The sequence below is a fragment of the Electrona antarctica genome (assembly GCF_951216825.1).
Source record: "Electrona antarctica genome assembly, chromosome: 11".
Lineage (NCBI taxonomy): Eukaryota > Metazoa > Chordata > Actinopteri > Myctophiformes > Myctophidae > Electrona > Electrona antarctica.
The window spans coordinates 4,886,435-4,903,771 of NC_136792.1; the positions used below are offsets into that span (position 1 = coordinate 4,886,435).

Consider the following 17,337-nt stretch of genomic DNA (forward strand, 5'->3'; position numbering starts at 1 on the left):
ACACACACACACACACACACACACACACACACACACACACACACACACACACACACACACACACACACACACTTACTTTGTTGTACATAGAAATCCTTTGGTGAAGCTGGTTTTCTCCAATAGTCTGGTGTCTGGAGAGAACACAGACACAAAAACAGTAGATGCACCGTTAGAAAACAACATATCAGTGCAAAAACCACAGGATTACTATGAACTATGATACTACTTGGGATAGATAGCTTCCCTTCTCAGTCAACTTGAGTTAATATTAGTATTGTGAGCCAAAAGCACTGTTGCAGTAGCTCTGGGATCCAGCCTGATTCAATACGTTCCGTGGAGCTTTCAGGCTGGAATCCAGGCTACTGTTGCAGTGAGCTCTACTCAAGCAGAGCCGAGGCTCAGTAGTATTAACAAGTAACTGAAAGCCAGCAATTTAATGATTCACTTTTGTTATTTTAAATCTGCCTCTTTCTTAACCAACCGTGGAGACACTAGAGCAGCTCAGACAACTTTATTAGCCTCTTTTACATAAACAAGGTGCCGCGTATTAGGACAATAATAAGTGACTGACAGGATGTGACTGATGTTACTACATCTTCCTCAGAGTCATGTATTGGTAGTGGTTGGTCGTCAGAAACCACTTAAACCCTATACACCAGGGGTGCCCAAAAGGTAGATCGTGATCTACCAGTAGATCACAAAAGCTGTGCAGGTAGAACACATGACCCTCCCCTAAAAATATATATATAATTTAAATATATTAATTAAAAAAAAAGGTGACTTGATTGATTGACATCAAAAAGGGCCTGTCAGCTAAACCCACAATGTAATACTTTAATTTTAAGAGTGTTGCGCACAAACATCAGTAGCATTACAAAGTTATACTAATTCCATTTCTCCCCCTCTATTTCCCATTCCCGTCTTTTGTTTTTTTTAAACTATTCTATTTTAAACTAAGCAATGCGATAATTACTTTTTTTGGTGGGTAGATCTTGTTGAGCTGGTCATTTTGAAAGTGGCTCTCAAGTCAAAAAAGGATGGGCACCCCTGCTATACACTTTATCCATCAGGTACCACAGGGGTCTAGACCCTATACACTTTATCCACAGGGTACCACAGGGGTCTAGACCCTATACACTGTATCCATCAGGGTACCACAGGGGTCTAGAACCTATACACCTTATCCATCAGGGTACCACAGGGGTCTAAACCCTATACACTTTATCCATCAGGGTACCACAGGGTCTAAACCCTATACACTTTATCCATCAGGGTACCACAGAGTACCACATGGTACCACAGGGTACCACAGGGGTCTCTAGGTCTCCTCTTCTTTTCTCTCCACAGAACATGTCTTCACTCTTCGCAGAATATTGCTGCTATATTTCGGCGAATGTTCGTCCACAGAATAGGGACGCTACTATTGTTTTCTTTTTTTTAACCGGTATTAACCCATTTTGACCTGAGATCAGATTCTAAAAATGTCTTCTACATCCTGACAGTTTTCAGAAAAAGCTATGTTTCTATGTCAGTCGTTCATCGATTTTTCAAAAATAGCAGACCTACAAGCTCGTAGCGCGCCACTCGGTGGCGCGCTATGAGCTTGTAGATCTGCTATTTTTCAATAGCTAAAGCATAACATAATGCTAACGCCAAAAGGGGTTCCCGCCCAGAATGGGTTTTAAGTAACAAGTAGGCTGAAGTTCTATTTTCATACTTGTTCCTGGCTCAGAAACCTAAACACTAAAGTGTTACAGAACATATTATGAACCTGTGAAGAAAAACTAGGACAGGAAATTAGAAAACAGCTGACCGCAGCAGTTTAGAAATGTGTGAAATGTTCACATGTAGAAGAACAATATAGTCATTCTTCAGAAAAAAGACACTATACTATCTGTAATAATCCAACAGCTCAGTGGCTAGAGTGTCCGCCCTGTGACTGGGAGGTCGGGGTTCGATCCCCGGCCGGGTCATACCAAAGACTCTAAAAATGGGACCCAGTGCCTCCCTGCTTGACACTCGGCATCAAGGGTTGGATTGGGGGTAAGTCCCTGAGACATACTAGCATCATGTCCAGGGGGTGTACTTGTACATCAAGCTGCCTCACGCTACAGAAACAGGAGATAGGCTCCTGCCCTATGGGCCTCATGGCTCTGCAAGGCTACTTATCTGTAATAATCCGGCCTCAGCTGCCTGACTCAGACGACACATTTATCTGCATACTGTAAGCATATTGATAACCATTACATGATTATTGTCTACTACTTCATCAGAGGGACTGACTGTACGCACATGTGAAAATGAGATGCAAGCGAGTTCCTGCTCATTCTGTCTGTTGGCCTCCATAATCTACTAGAGATGTCACAGATCTACTGTCCTACTGTATATATTACTGTGTGTGTAATAAACTTCAGAATTCATGGGTAACATATCATATACAGTATGTTGTCATGTGTTCTCCGCGCCTGCGACTCACAATGGATCTTCACCCAAAAGGTGGAGACTTCTAGAGGCCTTAGAGATCATAGATATATATAAGAAAGCTAGATGGCTCACCCGCGCTCTGGCCAATGGAGAGTGACGTCGCTACGTGGCGGCCATCTTACCTCGGGCCACATAACATTGTGTCTATGGGGCATGTACTTTTAAATAACCATAACTTGCTCAATTTTCAACCGATTTTCAAACGGTTTGGTTTGTTATAAACGTCAGAGACGTCCGCATACTTATATGCTTTTATACGACGTTCATATAAAAAAACTAAATTAAGCAGAAAAGCGTCCTGAATCATAGCCACGTTGACAACGTTTGTAATAAACCAACCCGTTTGTAAATCCGTCAAGATTTGAGCGAGTTATGACTGTTTTTGTTTGAGCTGCCATTGAATATACTGTACTGTAGCCCCGAAGTAAGATGGCCGTCGGGTGAACTTTATATATGTATGTTAGAGATGGTCGCCCTTTTCATCATTATTACACTATCCTTTCCTTATGTAAAGAGACGTTGGGTACTTACTAAATTTGAGCTACTACTATTATTATTATTATTACCCTTATTATAATATCACTTTGTGTGAATTATTCCTGGATGCTGTGAAATTGATTGCTTGATTGATTACTTCGTTAGAACTTAAGACATAACTAAATAAAATACATCGCATGGATGCACCTGGGACGTATCCTCAGTGATGTTTCGGGTCTGCCAACATCATACCCCTCACTCAGGCGACCCAGCCGGGGTTGATCGAATCCCGACTTATGTCCCAGTAGCTACCCTCGATCAGTCCATCAGGGAATGAGCAACACAATCCGTTGCTCCGGAACTACTCTGCCGGGACTGGGAGAACCAAATTCTGGCGCGTGGAAGGACTAGGCTCTGTGGGTTGACTCCTGTCTGGGCCCCTCCTACGTCTCACCAGGTCCACTCCTGCTCTCACCAGGCCCAGGACCTGTGCGTTGCACCAGACTCCCAGCACCAGGCACTCCATTCAGGAGTGGTGGATTATAATGGCCCTCCTAAAGGCCTCACCGAGGGTTTGTTGGGCTTCCTCCTCACGGAGGACACAGGCTGGGGCGCAAAGCAAACCCATACTGATCACCTCCTCACGGAGGACACTGGCTGGGGCGCTAACCCATACTGATCACCCGGGTGCCGTCTACATTCCGGCTGTCACATAGTCTATTCCTATGAGTCACTATAAATAGAATAACTATAACTAAAAAATACATTGCATGAATGCAAAATGTAAATAGCATGAGGAATATTCAGACATTTGAGATAAAAAGTCCTGGGAACTGGGCACCTCCTGGTACCACAGCACCCTCAAAAGGCCCTTAAAACAAGGCTCTAGACTTCCCAGAACAAACTGGTCAGGCTACTACTTGGCCTCACTCCCAGAACCCACCTCACCCCTGCCCTTTGACAGGCTGGAATGGCTTAGGGTTGACGACCGAGTACAGCATCTTGCAATGGGTCTAGTCCACAAGATTCGCTACACCACCTGGGGGTCTTCATGTGTGTAATCTGTGGTTTTACATATTTTAAATTTTAGCAGTGAGCCCAGTGTCTCCGATGTCATGGACACTGGGCTCACTTACTTCCTGGACTACATCAAGGACTGTCTAAAGACGAGACGCGAAGACCGTACGGGCGACGCCATGTTGCTCCATGGTGCTCCATGGAAGGAAAGAAACATGCGCAGTTGAGACCAGAAAGTTGTACATGCACAAATTTGGGCATGTACAACTTCCTGGTCTCAACTGCGCATGTTTCTTTCCTTCCATGGAGCAACATGGCGTCGCCCGTACGGTCTTCGCGTCTCGTCCTCTTTAGACAGTCCTTGGACTACATGTTGTCTCATTAAGACAGCCCTTCCCCTATCCACAAGGAGGAGCAGTGCACCAAAGCATTATGGGAATTGTAGTCCAGGAAGTAAATGAGCCCCAGTGTCGATGACATCAGAGACACTGGGCTCACTGCTAAAAATCTAAAATATCTAAAACCACATATTACACACATAAAGACCCCCAGGAAAGTGTTCTAAATCTTCTAAACGGCATTAATATATTTTTTTTTTGCAAAAAAAATGTGTCCCTTTAATACTTCGGCGGTGGCTCAGGGGTAGAGTGGCTGGATGGTAACCGCAAGGTTGCCAGTTCGAACCCGGGCTCCCCCAGAGTTAGTGTCGAAGTGTCCTTGAGCAAGACACTGAACCCCCAATTGCACCTGATGTGCTGGTTGGTGCCTTGCATGGTTTCTTCTGCCATCGGTGTATGAATGTGTGTGAATGGGTGAATGTAATGCACAATCTATGTAAAGCGCCTTGGATAAAGGCGCTATATAAATGCACCATTTACCATTTACTTCAATCAATCAATCAATCAAACTTGTTTCCATTGTGGCCCTATCCTATAGCTCTGGTCCATAGCCCTAATGCCCTTTTCTGCCTTGCATGCGGGAACCCCTTTTGGTGTTAGCATTATGTTATGCTTTAGCTATTGAAAAATAGCAGATCTACAAGCTTGTAGGTCTGCTATTTTTGAAAAATCGAAGAACCACTGATATAGAAACATAGCTTTTTCAGAAAACTGTCAGGATGTAGAAGACATTTTTAGAATCTGATCTCAGGTCAAAATGGGTTAAGGCATTAGAGATATGGACCAGAGCTAGCCGTATCCTATGTATTCAATTCGTCATTAATATTGTGCAATATGCAGTGGTGGAAATTACATGTACGTTTACTTTACTGGAGTATTTCCATTTCTCAGTACTTTTACTTCTACTCCACTACATCTCGGAGGGGAGGTATATATTGTACTTGTTACTGCACTACAATTATTTAAAAACTGTAGTTACAAGTTACTTTGTATATTTGTATTATTTAAAAAAAAAAATAACAAGAAGCCCTATTAAAACAATTTTAATCAAAAGATTTATACACAATACCGTTAACGTGACAATTAATCTGCACAATGAGTAGTACTTTAACTTCTCATGGGTATATTTTGTGCCAATACTTTTGTACAGAATGTTTTATTATCGGACTTTTACTTGCAATAAGTTGTAACAGTGTTTCTACATTGATTCATACTTTTACTTTAGTTCTTTTTCCAACCACTTTTTGATTGATTGATTGAAATATTTATTAACAGTTTGCAGAATTACAGTACATTTCAAGACTGTTAACTGTGAGACAGTGGACGACCCAATTAAGCATTACACACTTGTTTACAAGAGGGTCCACCTTGTTCAATTCATCAAAACATTTAGAGACGTACAAATAGACACTTCTAGCCCAAGATTTAGACTCTCGTAGAGTTTCTTTCGATTCTGACGAATCGAAAAAAAACTCTACGAGAGTCTAAATCTTGGGGTAAGACACTTCTATATCTTATGAATACAATATAAAGACGTACAGAAGCGGACGAGGTCTTGGAACTTGGCGTGTTGATGTTTATCTCTGCTTCTCAGCTGTTTGACGACGTGATTCTTCCAGACATCCTCCTCCTTCATCTTCTTCATTCTTCCTGGATCTCTCATCAAAACACTGCCGCTCATCATCATCTGAAACCTCTTATAAATGTCTGTAAAAACAAACAAACTTGATCACTTTTTTAGTTTTAATACGATCTTTGATCGTCATAAATCGTCGCACAAGTGTCTCGCGCTGCCATATGCCATAAACAGAGATGGAAAAGTAAAGTAACACTAAATCAGCCAATCGCAGTTGTTGTTACCCTCCTTTTCCGGGGTGTTTACGTCACACGGAACACGTGGGAAGGAGACACGCCTCTTCGGAGGAAAAAGGATAGGCCTGTGTGTGTGTGTGTGTGTGTGTGTGTGTGTGTGTGTGTGTGTGTGTGTGTGTGTGTGTGAGAGTGTTTTGATTGATTGAACAGTACATTTTGACAAGCACAACTCAATACAAAGACTGTTAACTGTGAGTGGACGACCCAATAAAGCATTACACTTGTTTACAAGAGGGTCCACCTTGTTCAATTCATCAAAACATTTAGAGACGTACAAATAGACACTTCTAGGCCTATATAGCCAAAGAACAGAACAAAATTCACAAAGGAGGTAAAAAGGGAAAAGAAACATATATACATTGAGGGGGGAAAGGGGTGGGTACCCTTTGAGAGCGGTTTTGAAGGAGTCAAGGGATTCGCATGTCTTAATGACTGTTGGTAGGGCGTTCCACATTTTGGTGGCATAGGAGCGAAAATTATTTAGTCAATTGTTTGTGCCGAATCTGGGTTGCACATGGTTTGTTGCACTCCCTCTGGTGTTGTGGGTGTGGACTTCGTTGACATTAAGGAAGTATTTAGACAGGTACATGGGTATCTTGGTGGTGTAGCGAATCTTGTGGACCAGACCTAGCCTCAGTCGAGTGGATGGGGTCTATGGCCTGGAAACCAGGCTAGACCAGACCCATTGCAAGATGCTGTACTCTATCATCGAGCCTAAACCATTCCAGCCTGTCAAAGTGAGCAGGGGTGAGGGGGGTGAGGCCATGAAATGAAATGATTACTATATTTACCCAGGGTATCTGGGCTAAGCTCAAGAACTTGTTTCCAGCCAGGCCCTGCTCATAGAACATTTCATCGACGTAGTGGTTCAATGCCTTGTTCAAGGGCACTTCAGCGGTGGTAATTTTAACGTGTCGGACCGCTGATTCGAACTGGCGACCTTCCGGTATCAAGACCGCTCCGCAATCCGTTCGGCCACCGCTGCCACATCAGGCCAAGTAGGAGCCTGACCAGTTTGTTTTGGGAAGTGTGTGTGTGAGTGTGTCATGATTATAGAATACTCCAATATTAATATATTAATACGTGTATCTAGGCTTAACAATAATTAAAATGCTCCAGACAGACAGTGATCAACAGTAACAGGGCAACAGTACAAATGGCATCATGTTCAATGCCATTGATTATGCTGCCACCTACTGTTACAGTAGCTCTGTGCAATCAACCTGTTCAACGTGTTGACTCAATAATGCTCATAAAATGGCACCTTTTCTGTCTATTATCATAGTCATACCATTATTGCAGCATTTTGGTATGTACTATCACTTGGAAGTATCACTTCTTAAGCTTTGGATGTGGCAGCGTGACACTAGGTCAGACACTATAGCTCTGGTCCACAGATCTGTATAGAGCTAGTATATGACCAGAGATAGTGTTGTCGGCCTGTGTGCACTGGGGATACACTGGGGAAATTAACTTGAAGTGAAATCTGGCATATTTAAATGAAATCATGTATTAAGGACAGTTAACCCATTTTGGACTGAGGTAGATTAAAAAAAGGCTTCTAAATCCTAAAATTTTTCTGAAAAACCCATGTTTCTATGTCAGTGGTGCTCAACCTTTTTCATGTCAAGGACCCCCAGAATTATCTCTATTGGTCCACGGACCCCCATATCAAAATATGTTGTTCCAGGGACCCCCCAGAAGCCAATATTTTACTTAAAAATGTTAGCTCTGAAATATATATTCAAAGATTTGTGCCACATTTTCACGACTTCCAAAAATAGCAGACCTACAAGCTCGTAGCGCGCCACTCGGTGGAAACGCGGTTAGGAATAAGGTTAGGTTTAACCGTTTAAAGGGGAAAACCACCCATTTTCAACATTTTACTATGTCATTAATATACCTTAGAGCTGTTGTGTGGAAATAATAAAAAAGTCCCCCCATTCTGTGTTTCCTAGAACTGTAATTATGAAAAAAATCATTAACATGGTGAAACACATCTTGATGACATCATCAAGATGTGTTTCACCATGTTAATGATTATTTTCAGACCTCTAGTTCTAGGAAACACAGAATGGGGGAACTTTTTTATTATTTCCACACAACAGCTCTAAGGTACATTAATGACATAGTAAAATGTTGAAAATGAGTGGAATGCCCCTTTAAGCATAATTTACTTAGATTACTTTAGGAATACCAGGCTGTGCCGTTCCGCCGGCTGTACGCCCGGGGCGAGTTGGTAAAGGGGCGAGCAGTCTGTACGCCCGGGGCGAGTTGGTAAAGGGGCGAGTTGGTAAAGGGGCGAGCAGTCTCGTATTCCATATTAAAGGCATTATAGTGGAATAGGTATTTTTTATATTTATATTCCAAACCTTACATTAATCTTGATGACAGCATTTAAGAAAGACATAATACAGAAACGACATAAGTATGCTCATTTATGCACTGCACCAGGTATGGCCTCCCGTCGAGTCACAGTTACAGACTCTTTGCAACATTCAGAGATTGTGGAGATCTGGTTGAGAAACTAGCACCCAATGTGTGTTTGTATCATGTTTGTTTGCCAAGTAAGAGTAAAACTATGAGTCAACCCATTCTGGGCGGGAACCCATTCTGGGCGGGAACCCCTTTTGGTGTTAGCATCATGTTATGCTTTAGCTATTGAAAAATAGCAGATCTACAAGCTCATAGCGCGCCACCGAGTGGCGCGCTATGAGCTTGTAGGTCTGCTATTTTTGGAAAATCGAAGAACGACTGACATAGAAACAGCTTTTTCAGAAAACTGTCAGGATATATAGCAGACCTACAAGCTCGTAGCGCGCCACTCGGTGGCGCTAAGACATTTGTAGAATCTGATCTCAGGTCAAAATGGGTTAAAAGAAAATGGTTGCACTGGGTGTGTGTAACTCTACATGTGGAGCATTCAAGGAAAAATGATCACAGAAACATTAAAAAAAACAACTTTATTAACAATTAAGTGTGATAAAAGTGTAACAAACAACAACAACATAACACTTGTGGCTTCGTCTGCTGGTGGATTCAACTAATCAACAATAGATCAGTCCATAGACAAAACCATCCCGTTTGATCAGCATGTGCGAGGAATCCTGTAGTGGGTGTCCAGGGTAAGGGTCAACTCTCAGGCAGTGTTGAAAAGAGCTCAGCTTGAAGGACGTAACCTGAACAAGAATCACAACACAACAGGGGTCAGCGAGTGGATGTAAGCAAATGTAGATTTAGTCCTTGTAATAGTCAGTCTACACATCAATATAAAGTAACAAATAGTACTCTGATCATTTTAAAATAGCACTATCACATCCAGTTTGGTATGCAAATTGAGGTCATGGTAACTAGACCTTTAAGGGTCCATTTAGTTCCAAACTAAACTAACTAATTAACTAACTAACTAATTTAGCTGGGGACCCCCTGGAAGCCTCTCAAGGACCCCTGGGGCAGTGTTGTTTTCGTCGACTAAAACTAAGACGAAAAATGTTCGTCGACTACCTTTTTTCACTGAGGAAAACTAAATGGAAACTAAATGAAAACTAAGCTATGATGACTAAAACTAAGACTAAATATATTGTCAATTTCGTCAACAAATAAAAACTAGACTAAAATGTTAGGAAGGGACTAGTGGACAAGAGATCCAGTATAAGTCATTTTACACTTGGTTGCATGCTGAAAATAGCAGATCTACAAGATCACAACACGTCGCACTGCGACGCGTTGTGATCTTGTAGATCGGCTATTTTCAGCAAGTATAAAATCAGTCATTACGACAACATCAAGGGCCGCCAAAACACATTTTAGTAGACTAAATCAACTGTAGATTTAGTCGACTAAAATCTTATGACATTTAGTCGACTAAAACTAGACTAACTAAAACATTCCAGGTGACTAAAACTAAATGAAAACTATGCAAGAGACTATGACTAAAACTAAAACAACACTGCCCTGGGGGTCCCTGGAGCCCACTTTGAGAATCACTAGCCTATACTGTATGTGGGACTATCGATTTAGTAAGAACATCTTTTGACGGGACAGATGGGGGGGGCACGCCACGGGCCCCCATGAGGATTATGAAAACTATTCGTCCCTGCTCTTACATCAAAGTCCACCTGCTTACCTTCAACCGTCAAGTTTTCTGTGGAAGTGTTGGACCAACATGGTGGAGTATTTCTCCAGCAGAGCCCGAGTCGTCTCCTCACGTATCGGCAACTCCGCTGGAGACACAGAGGCCAGCTGTGACTGGACGCCAGAGACCGCTCCCTTCAGGTCGGAGGCCATCTGGCCGTGCTGCTCAGAGTTCCTCACCTACACCACAAACACATTGATCCATTAAGACCCGAGGCAGATTCTAACAAGAATGAATCCTTAAATATGATTGGAAGTGGAACGTGTTCCTCAGTCATGTTGCAGGTCCTTGATGTGATCCATGGTCAGGCAATGCCCTTTTGATTGTTTACTGTCTTAGTATACATATGATACGGTTGATGATGCTGCGTGTTTGGTCGTGTAAACTCATTTAAACTTTTAATTTGATTTATTTGTATTCCTTTTGTATATCCTTGTTTCATATTATGTTTCTGTGTTCATACATAATGTCCATGCATACGTATTCTGTTGTTGTTGCTTGTGTTTGTTTTTTCGGTTTTCTGTATTTGTAAAAAATCCAAATAAATTACTGATCATAAAAAAGAAAAAAAAGAATGAATCCTAAAAGTGCTCTGAAAAACACTTCTATATCAGTGGTGCCCAAATAGTTTCATGTCCAGGACTTCTGAATGTCTTCAACCAAAAACTATAGATGTCCCTCTCATGTCATGTATATAGCTGCAAATACATAGTGTACGTACATGCTTAATGTACAGTATTTTGTGTGTATTTTTGTGTTGAGGTCGTTTAGTGAGAGGCTTACCTGCTCGTACATGTCCACAACTTGTTTAGCGGCACAAGTCAATTCGTTAATGATGCGCCGACAGCGCTGGACACCGATTGGGTCCTCCACAGGACACAGACCTATACAAATCAGACAATACACAACACTAAAGTACACAACATACATGTGCGTTGTGCATTTGTTTTCTAATGTGCAAATGATAAGTCTACATCAAACAGAGCATCATAGAAATACAATATATACTGTAAATAATATATATATAAATACAACCATTTCACTCAAAATTACACACTAGTACAATAGTTTATATACTTTCCTTGCATTTGATTATGTGCCAAAATTGTGAGACCCGCATTGCCACACAATGACAACAACATCGTTACTTCCGATTCCTGGAGCACAGAAGCAGCAGATAAAGACGATCTAAAATATTTAGACTTCTATTAAAACCCGGTTAGCTGTTCAACCCAGCGTATTACAACCCGGTTAGCTGTACAACCCAGCGTATTACAACCCGGTTAGCTGTACAACCCAGCGTATTACAACCTGGTTAGCTGTACAACCCAGACTTATATTACAACCTGGTTAGCTGTACAACCCAGACTTATATTACAACCCGGTTAGCTGTACAACCCAGCGTATTACAACCTGGTTAGCTGTACAACCCAGACTTATATTACAACCCGGTTAGCTGTACAACCCAGACTTATATTACAACCCGGTTAGCTGTACAACCCAGACTTATATTACAACCCGGTTAGCTGTACAACCCAGACTTATATTACAACCCGGTTAGCTGTACAACCCAGACTTATATTACAACCCGGTTAGCTGTACAACCCAGCGTTCTAACAGAGTTCAGAGTTAGTATAGAAACATTTAATATATCAACATGATATCAGCCTGATCTAATCTACCTGCCAGGTAATGTTCATTACCTGTGGCGTTCTCGTCGAAGACAAGTGTCTGTTCTTCCTGAATCATCGTGGAGGAGGCGCTAAAGGTACGATTAGCGAGGTGAGCAGGGCTAGAAGCCACGGGCTCAGGCCCAGGCGCCACGGGGACAGGGGTAGAAGCCATGGGCTCAGGCCCAGAAGCCACGGGGACAGGGCTAGAAGCCAGGGGGTCAGGGCTAGAAGCCAGGGGGTCAGGGCTAGAAGCCAGGGGGTCGGAGCTAGAAGCCAGGGGGTCAGGGCCAGGTAGGTTGCTGCCCTGCCTCCCCTTATAGTCTGCCGACTCCCTCATCTTGGGGGACGTTGCCAGCATTGGTTGGCATGGTGACTGTTGGCAAGTTTGAAACAGCTCAGACTTCTGGGGCGATGAACCACTGTGAATGAGAACACAAAATCAATCAATGGCCAACACATTGTGAGGCGGAAGATTTAAAAGGAAACCTGGCTGATAAGACTTATAATATCATGGAAAAGTTGGTTTATTTCCATAATTCCATTAAAAAAAAGTTTAACTTTCATAGATTATAGATTCAGTGAGTGCACACAACGTAAATGATTTCAAGTATTTATTTGTTTATCTTTACACAATTTTGTCTTCCAGCTCATAAAACCCACTGAAACAGAATTAAAAAAATGACAATACTGTGAAGAAATCACCATTTACTCCTCAGTTTTTGCAGAGCATGAATGTTTTGATCTGAATGACACAAATTAGGATCACATCAAATCAATCAAAATATGGTACTTTCAAAACAGAAATGCCTTCATCACTGCCTCGATACGCCGTGGCATTGAGGCAATCAGCCTGTGGCATTGAGCCAATCAGCCCGTGGCATTGAGGCAATCAGCCTGTGGCATTGAGGCAATCAGCCTGTGGCATTGAGGCAATCAGCCTGTGGCATTGAGGCAATCAGCCTGTGGCATTGAGGCAATCAGCCCGTGGCATTGAGCCAATCAGCCCGTGGCATTGAGGCAATCAGCCTGTGGCATTGAGGCAATCAGCCTGTGGCATTGAGGCAATCAGCCTGTGGCATTGAGCCAATCAGCCTGTGGCATTAAGGCAATCAGCCTGTGGCATTGAGCCAATCAGCCTGTGGCATTGAGGCAATCAGCCTGTGGCATTGAGGCAATCAGCCTGTGGCATTGAGGCAATCAGCCTGTGGCATTGAGGCAATCAGCCCGTGGCATTGAGGCAATCAGCCCGTGGCATTGAGGCAATCAGCCTGTGGCATTGAGGCAATCAGCCTGTGGCATTGAGGCAATCAGCCTGTGGCATTGAGGCAATCAGCCTGTGGCATTGAGGCAATCAGCCTGTGGCATTGAGCCAATCAGCCTGTGGCATTGAGCCAATCAGCCTGTGGCATTGAGGCAATCAGCCCGTGGCATTGAGGCAATCAGCCTGTGGCATTGAGGCAATCAGCCTGTGGCATTGGGGCAATCAGCCTGTGGCATTGAGGCAATCAGCCTGTGGCATTGAGCCAATCAGCCTGTGGCATTGAGCCAATCAGCCTGTGGCATTGAGCCAATCAGCCTGTGGCATTGAGGCAATCAGCCCGTGGCATTGAGGCAATCAGCCCGTGGCATTGAGCCAATCAGCCTGTGGCATTGAAGCAATCAGCCTGTGGCATTGAGGCAATCAGCCTGTGGCATTGAGGCAATCAGCCTGTGGCATTGAGGCAATCAGCCCGTGGCATTGAGGCAATCAGCCTGTGGCATTGAGGCAATCAGCCTGTGGCATTGAGGCAATCAGCCTGTGGCATTGAGGCAATCAGCCTGTGGCATTGAGGCCATCAGCCTGTGGCATTGGGGCAATCAGCCTGTGGCATTGAGGCAATCAGCCTGTGGCATTGAGGCAATCAGCCTGTGGCATTGAGGCAATCAGCCTGTGGCATTGGGGCAATCAGCCTGTGGCATTGAGGCAATCAGCCTGTGGCATTGAGGCAATCAGCCTGTGGCATTGGGGCAATCAGCCTGTGGCATTGAGGCAATCAGCCCGTTGCATTGAGGCAATCAGCCTGTGGCATTGAGGCAATCAGCCTGTGGCATTGAGGCAATCAGCCTGTGGCATTGAGGCAATCAGCCTGTGGCATTGAGGCAATCAGCCTGTGGCATTGAGGCAATCAGCCTGTGGCATTGAGGCAATCAGCCTGTGGCATTGAGGCAATCAGCCTGTGGCATTGAGGCAATCAGCCTGTGGCTTGGAAGAGTTTGGAAGCCCAGGTTTCCTTGAAGCTTGCTATCAGCTCTTCTTTGTTTTTGGGTCTGGTGTCCCTTATTTTCCTCTCGACAATAAATACCCCATAGATTATCAATGGGGTTCGACCTAACTGGCCTTCATCAGGGCAAGAATGACCAGGCCATTCTTGCCCTGATGAAGACCGGTTAGGTCGAAAGTCGAACAGTCGAATGTTTGCAGTTTTTAATTTAATAAAGGCTTTCCACCTCTTTTTAACTTTGAGTGCCCGGATCCTCTCTTTTTTCTTTATAAACAAATAACCCTTGGATTTATTTAGCGTCGATAGGTTTAATATATGAATATTTACATTGAATGAATCCATTAATTCATTCATTCATTGAATTTTTGACAGAAAATGCTCCAACTCAGTTTGGTTACCTTGAAGACAGATCCAGATGGAGGGCAGATACAGAGCTGTGGTTTCCCGGTAGAGGAGACAGATCCAGATGGAGGGCAGACACAGAGCTGTGGTTTCCCGGTAGAGGCGGCGGCTGAGGGGACGATGAGAGACGAGAGACCTCCGTGTCGCTGGGCTCCTCTAAGATAACGGAGGGGCGGTGCTGAGCAGATGGCGCTTGGCTTGTTCCTCCCCTGTTCATAGAATAGGAAGAAGAGAAGACATTGAACTCATTTCTTTAGGTGGTAAACATCAGGTTTAATATAACCAGAAGCGTCAGCGTTGTTAAGGCTTCTGCCGCTACGCGTTCGTTGTGTGCTGCTTGTTTGCAGCATGCCATATACCCAACCTACCTATGGTAAAATAAACAAGTGCCTTAAAAGCTATTGCCATGAGTGCTGGTTTTCTTCTCCATTTAAAATACTTATGTTGCTGCCAGAGTTTGTCAAAATAAAGGCCCTAGAGTGCCCAGCAGATAAGGCAGATTTTACTCTGAAAAGCCCCGCCTTCCATTTCCTCCCAAAAGGGAGGTATAATCTTCCATTACTACCTCGCGCTGTCACGTCTCATCTCTCTTTAGAAGCGTTTATATTCCAAACAAGATGCTTGGTTAAGTCAGAAATGAGGACAAAACATTGCCGTACCATGGACTTCCATTCTGATTTTGTCGGCCCGTAAAGAAGGAAGTGAATGATGTGCACATGTGCAAAACATATCCAGGCGCTGTGTGCAAGGCGTTGCCTAGTAACGGGAGCTGTCAAAAAATGTATTACAGCGACCCAGTTTTATATCATTAAAAAGGACCTAAAGACTTTTTTCTATTGCGAGGACGTGTCGACACGTCCTTAACGCAAAAGGTGTTAAGACCAGTCAGAAAAGATTTCTTTAAGTGAGATCTGTATAAAGGAGTTGCAGAAACAAAATTACTGGATAACGTTTTCTTGGTGGACTGAAGTTTTTTTTACTTAAAAACTGCCTCCCCCCTGGCCAGGGGAAAGGAACTGGTTGGAATAACGTGTTCCTTCCACGCGCTACGTCCAACAAGGGAAACTCCCCCCTGTCAGGTGTAAAGGAGCAACTTGGACACTCAGGCATGAAGGAAGCATGAGTTCAAGTCCGTTGCTCTCCCCATGTCCCCCATATATGGGGACTAGGTTGGCGGTGGGTGTGTAGAGCCCAGGATCACATTAGATTTACAGGGGTGAAAAATGTGTTACAAAATCATGGGATAAAAATTATATAAGAGAAATCTTTAAGTCTGTAAAGACAAGACAACCGGTGCAGTAAAACAGAGATATCGGTACAGAAACACAGACACAGAAAATATAAAATTACGAAACGAGACAGCAAAAAAAACAAGGTGTGTGTGCTGACCTCAGCCGGTTGTGGAAGCGCGACAGGAATCGTGCCGAGAGACTCAGACGAGGATTCAGGAAGTTCCTGTCCTCCTCGTCGTCGTCGTCATCATTCTCCAAACTCCTCAGGTCTGTGTCAAACGGGTCTGGAAAAAGACAGGCGAGGTTAAGCCATTTTGGGCGGGAGGGAACCCCTTTTGGTGTTTTAACCCATTCAGGCCTGACGTCGAAATTTAAAAAAAATAGTTTTCTAAATCATGACAATTTTCGGAAAGATTTGAGGCACATTTTAACGATTTTTCAAAAATAGCAGACCTACAAGCTCATAGCGCGCCACTCGGTGGCGCGCTATGAGCTTGTAGATCTGCTATTTTTCAATAGCTAAATTATAACAATGTTTAAAACACCAAAAGGGGTTCCCGCCCAAAATGGGTTAATGGTTAATGTGGTTAAACGCTAACGTGACATGGATGCGTTCCAGGTCTCAATGGGTTAAACATTGTTATAATTTAGCTATTGAAAAATAGCAGATCTACAAGCTCATAGCGCACCACCGAGTGGCGCGCTATGAGCTTGTAGGTCTGATATTTTTGAAAAATCGTGAAAATGTGGCACAAATCTTTGAATATATATTTCAGAGCGAACATTTTTAACTAAAATATTTGCTTCTGGGAGGTCCCTGGAACTACATATTTTGAGATGGGGGGGGTCCGTGGCTCAATAGACATAATTCTGGGGGTCCTTGACATGAAAAAGGTTGAGCACCACTGACATAGAAACATGGGTTTTTCAGAAAAATGTTAGGATTTAGAAGCCTTTTTTTTTTAATCGACCTCAGTCCAAAATGGGTTAACAAAGTCTACTAATGTGCAGGGTGCAGAACGTCTACTGATATGGGATGGGGACCAAGGGGGCAGGCAGGCTTTCCAACGTTGAAGCTCTCCTCCCTAGTGGTAGGAGGAGGGACTACAGGCGGACTCGTGGATTCATGACCGGGAAACCCCGTGCAGCTGGGCTTTAACATTGAGCGCTCGGTTGCATTTCCGCATTTGACCACCAAAATTTGGTGGTCAAATGCGGAAGTAGACGTTCTGAGACGGTACTTCCGGCAGTCTTCCGGGTGCTTCAAAACGCCACTGAGCAACTTCCACTGACATGAATAGCTGGGGGGGGCGGAGCTTCGCGCCAGTTCAGTCTCTATTATATATATACTCTATGTATGGGATGGGGACTCCTGAGGAATAGATG

The 17,337-nt window shown here is 43.6% G+C and overlaps 2 protein-coding genes across 7 annotated transcripts in view; both read right to left on the reverse strand.

Moving 5' to 3' along the window:
- Positions 1-6,206, reverse strand: part of atg16l2 (ATG16 autophagy related 16-like 2) — a 30,053-nt gene extending 23,847 nt beyond the window's left edge. For all 3 annotated transcript variants that reach the window (XM_079513929.1, XM_079513930.1, XM_079513928.1), the window contains exons 1-2: positions 5,916-6,206; positions 77-131 (exon numbers count right to left, since the gene is read on the reverse strand). In XM_079513929.1, coding sequence (XP_079370055.1) covers positions 77-131; positions 5,916-6,063 — 203 coding nt within the window. In that variant the 5' untranslated portion in view covers positions 6,064-6,206. The remainder of the gene's footprint in view (positions 1-76; positions 132-5,915) is intronic.
- Positions 6,207-9,192: 2,986 nt separating this feature from the next.
- Positions 9,193-17,337, reverse strand: part of wdr62 (WD repeat domain 62) — a 43,592-nt gene continuing 35,447 nt past the window's right edge. For 3 of the 4 annotated variants that reach the window (XM_079513498.1, XM_079513499.1, XM_079513496.1), the window contains 6 exons: positions 16,109-16,235; positions 14,716-14,928; positions 12,087-12,475; positions 11,167-11,267; positions 10,375-10,562; positions 9,193-9,427 (listed from right to left, as the gene is read on the reverse strand). In XM_079513498.1, coding sequence (XP_079369624.1) covers positions 10,377-10,562; positions 11,167-11,267; positions 12,087-12,475; positions 14,716-14,928; positions 16,109-16,235 — 1,016 coding nt within the window. In that variant the 3' untranslated portion in view covers positions 9,193-9,427; positions 10,375-10,376. Of the gene's footprint in view, positions 9,428-10,354; positions 10,563-11,166; positions 11,268-12,086; positions 12,476-14,715; positions 14,929-16,108; positions 16,236-17,337 lie in introns of all 4 variants that reach the window. The other variant, XM_079513497.1, reaches the window with a different exon arrangement.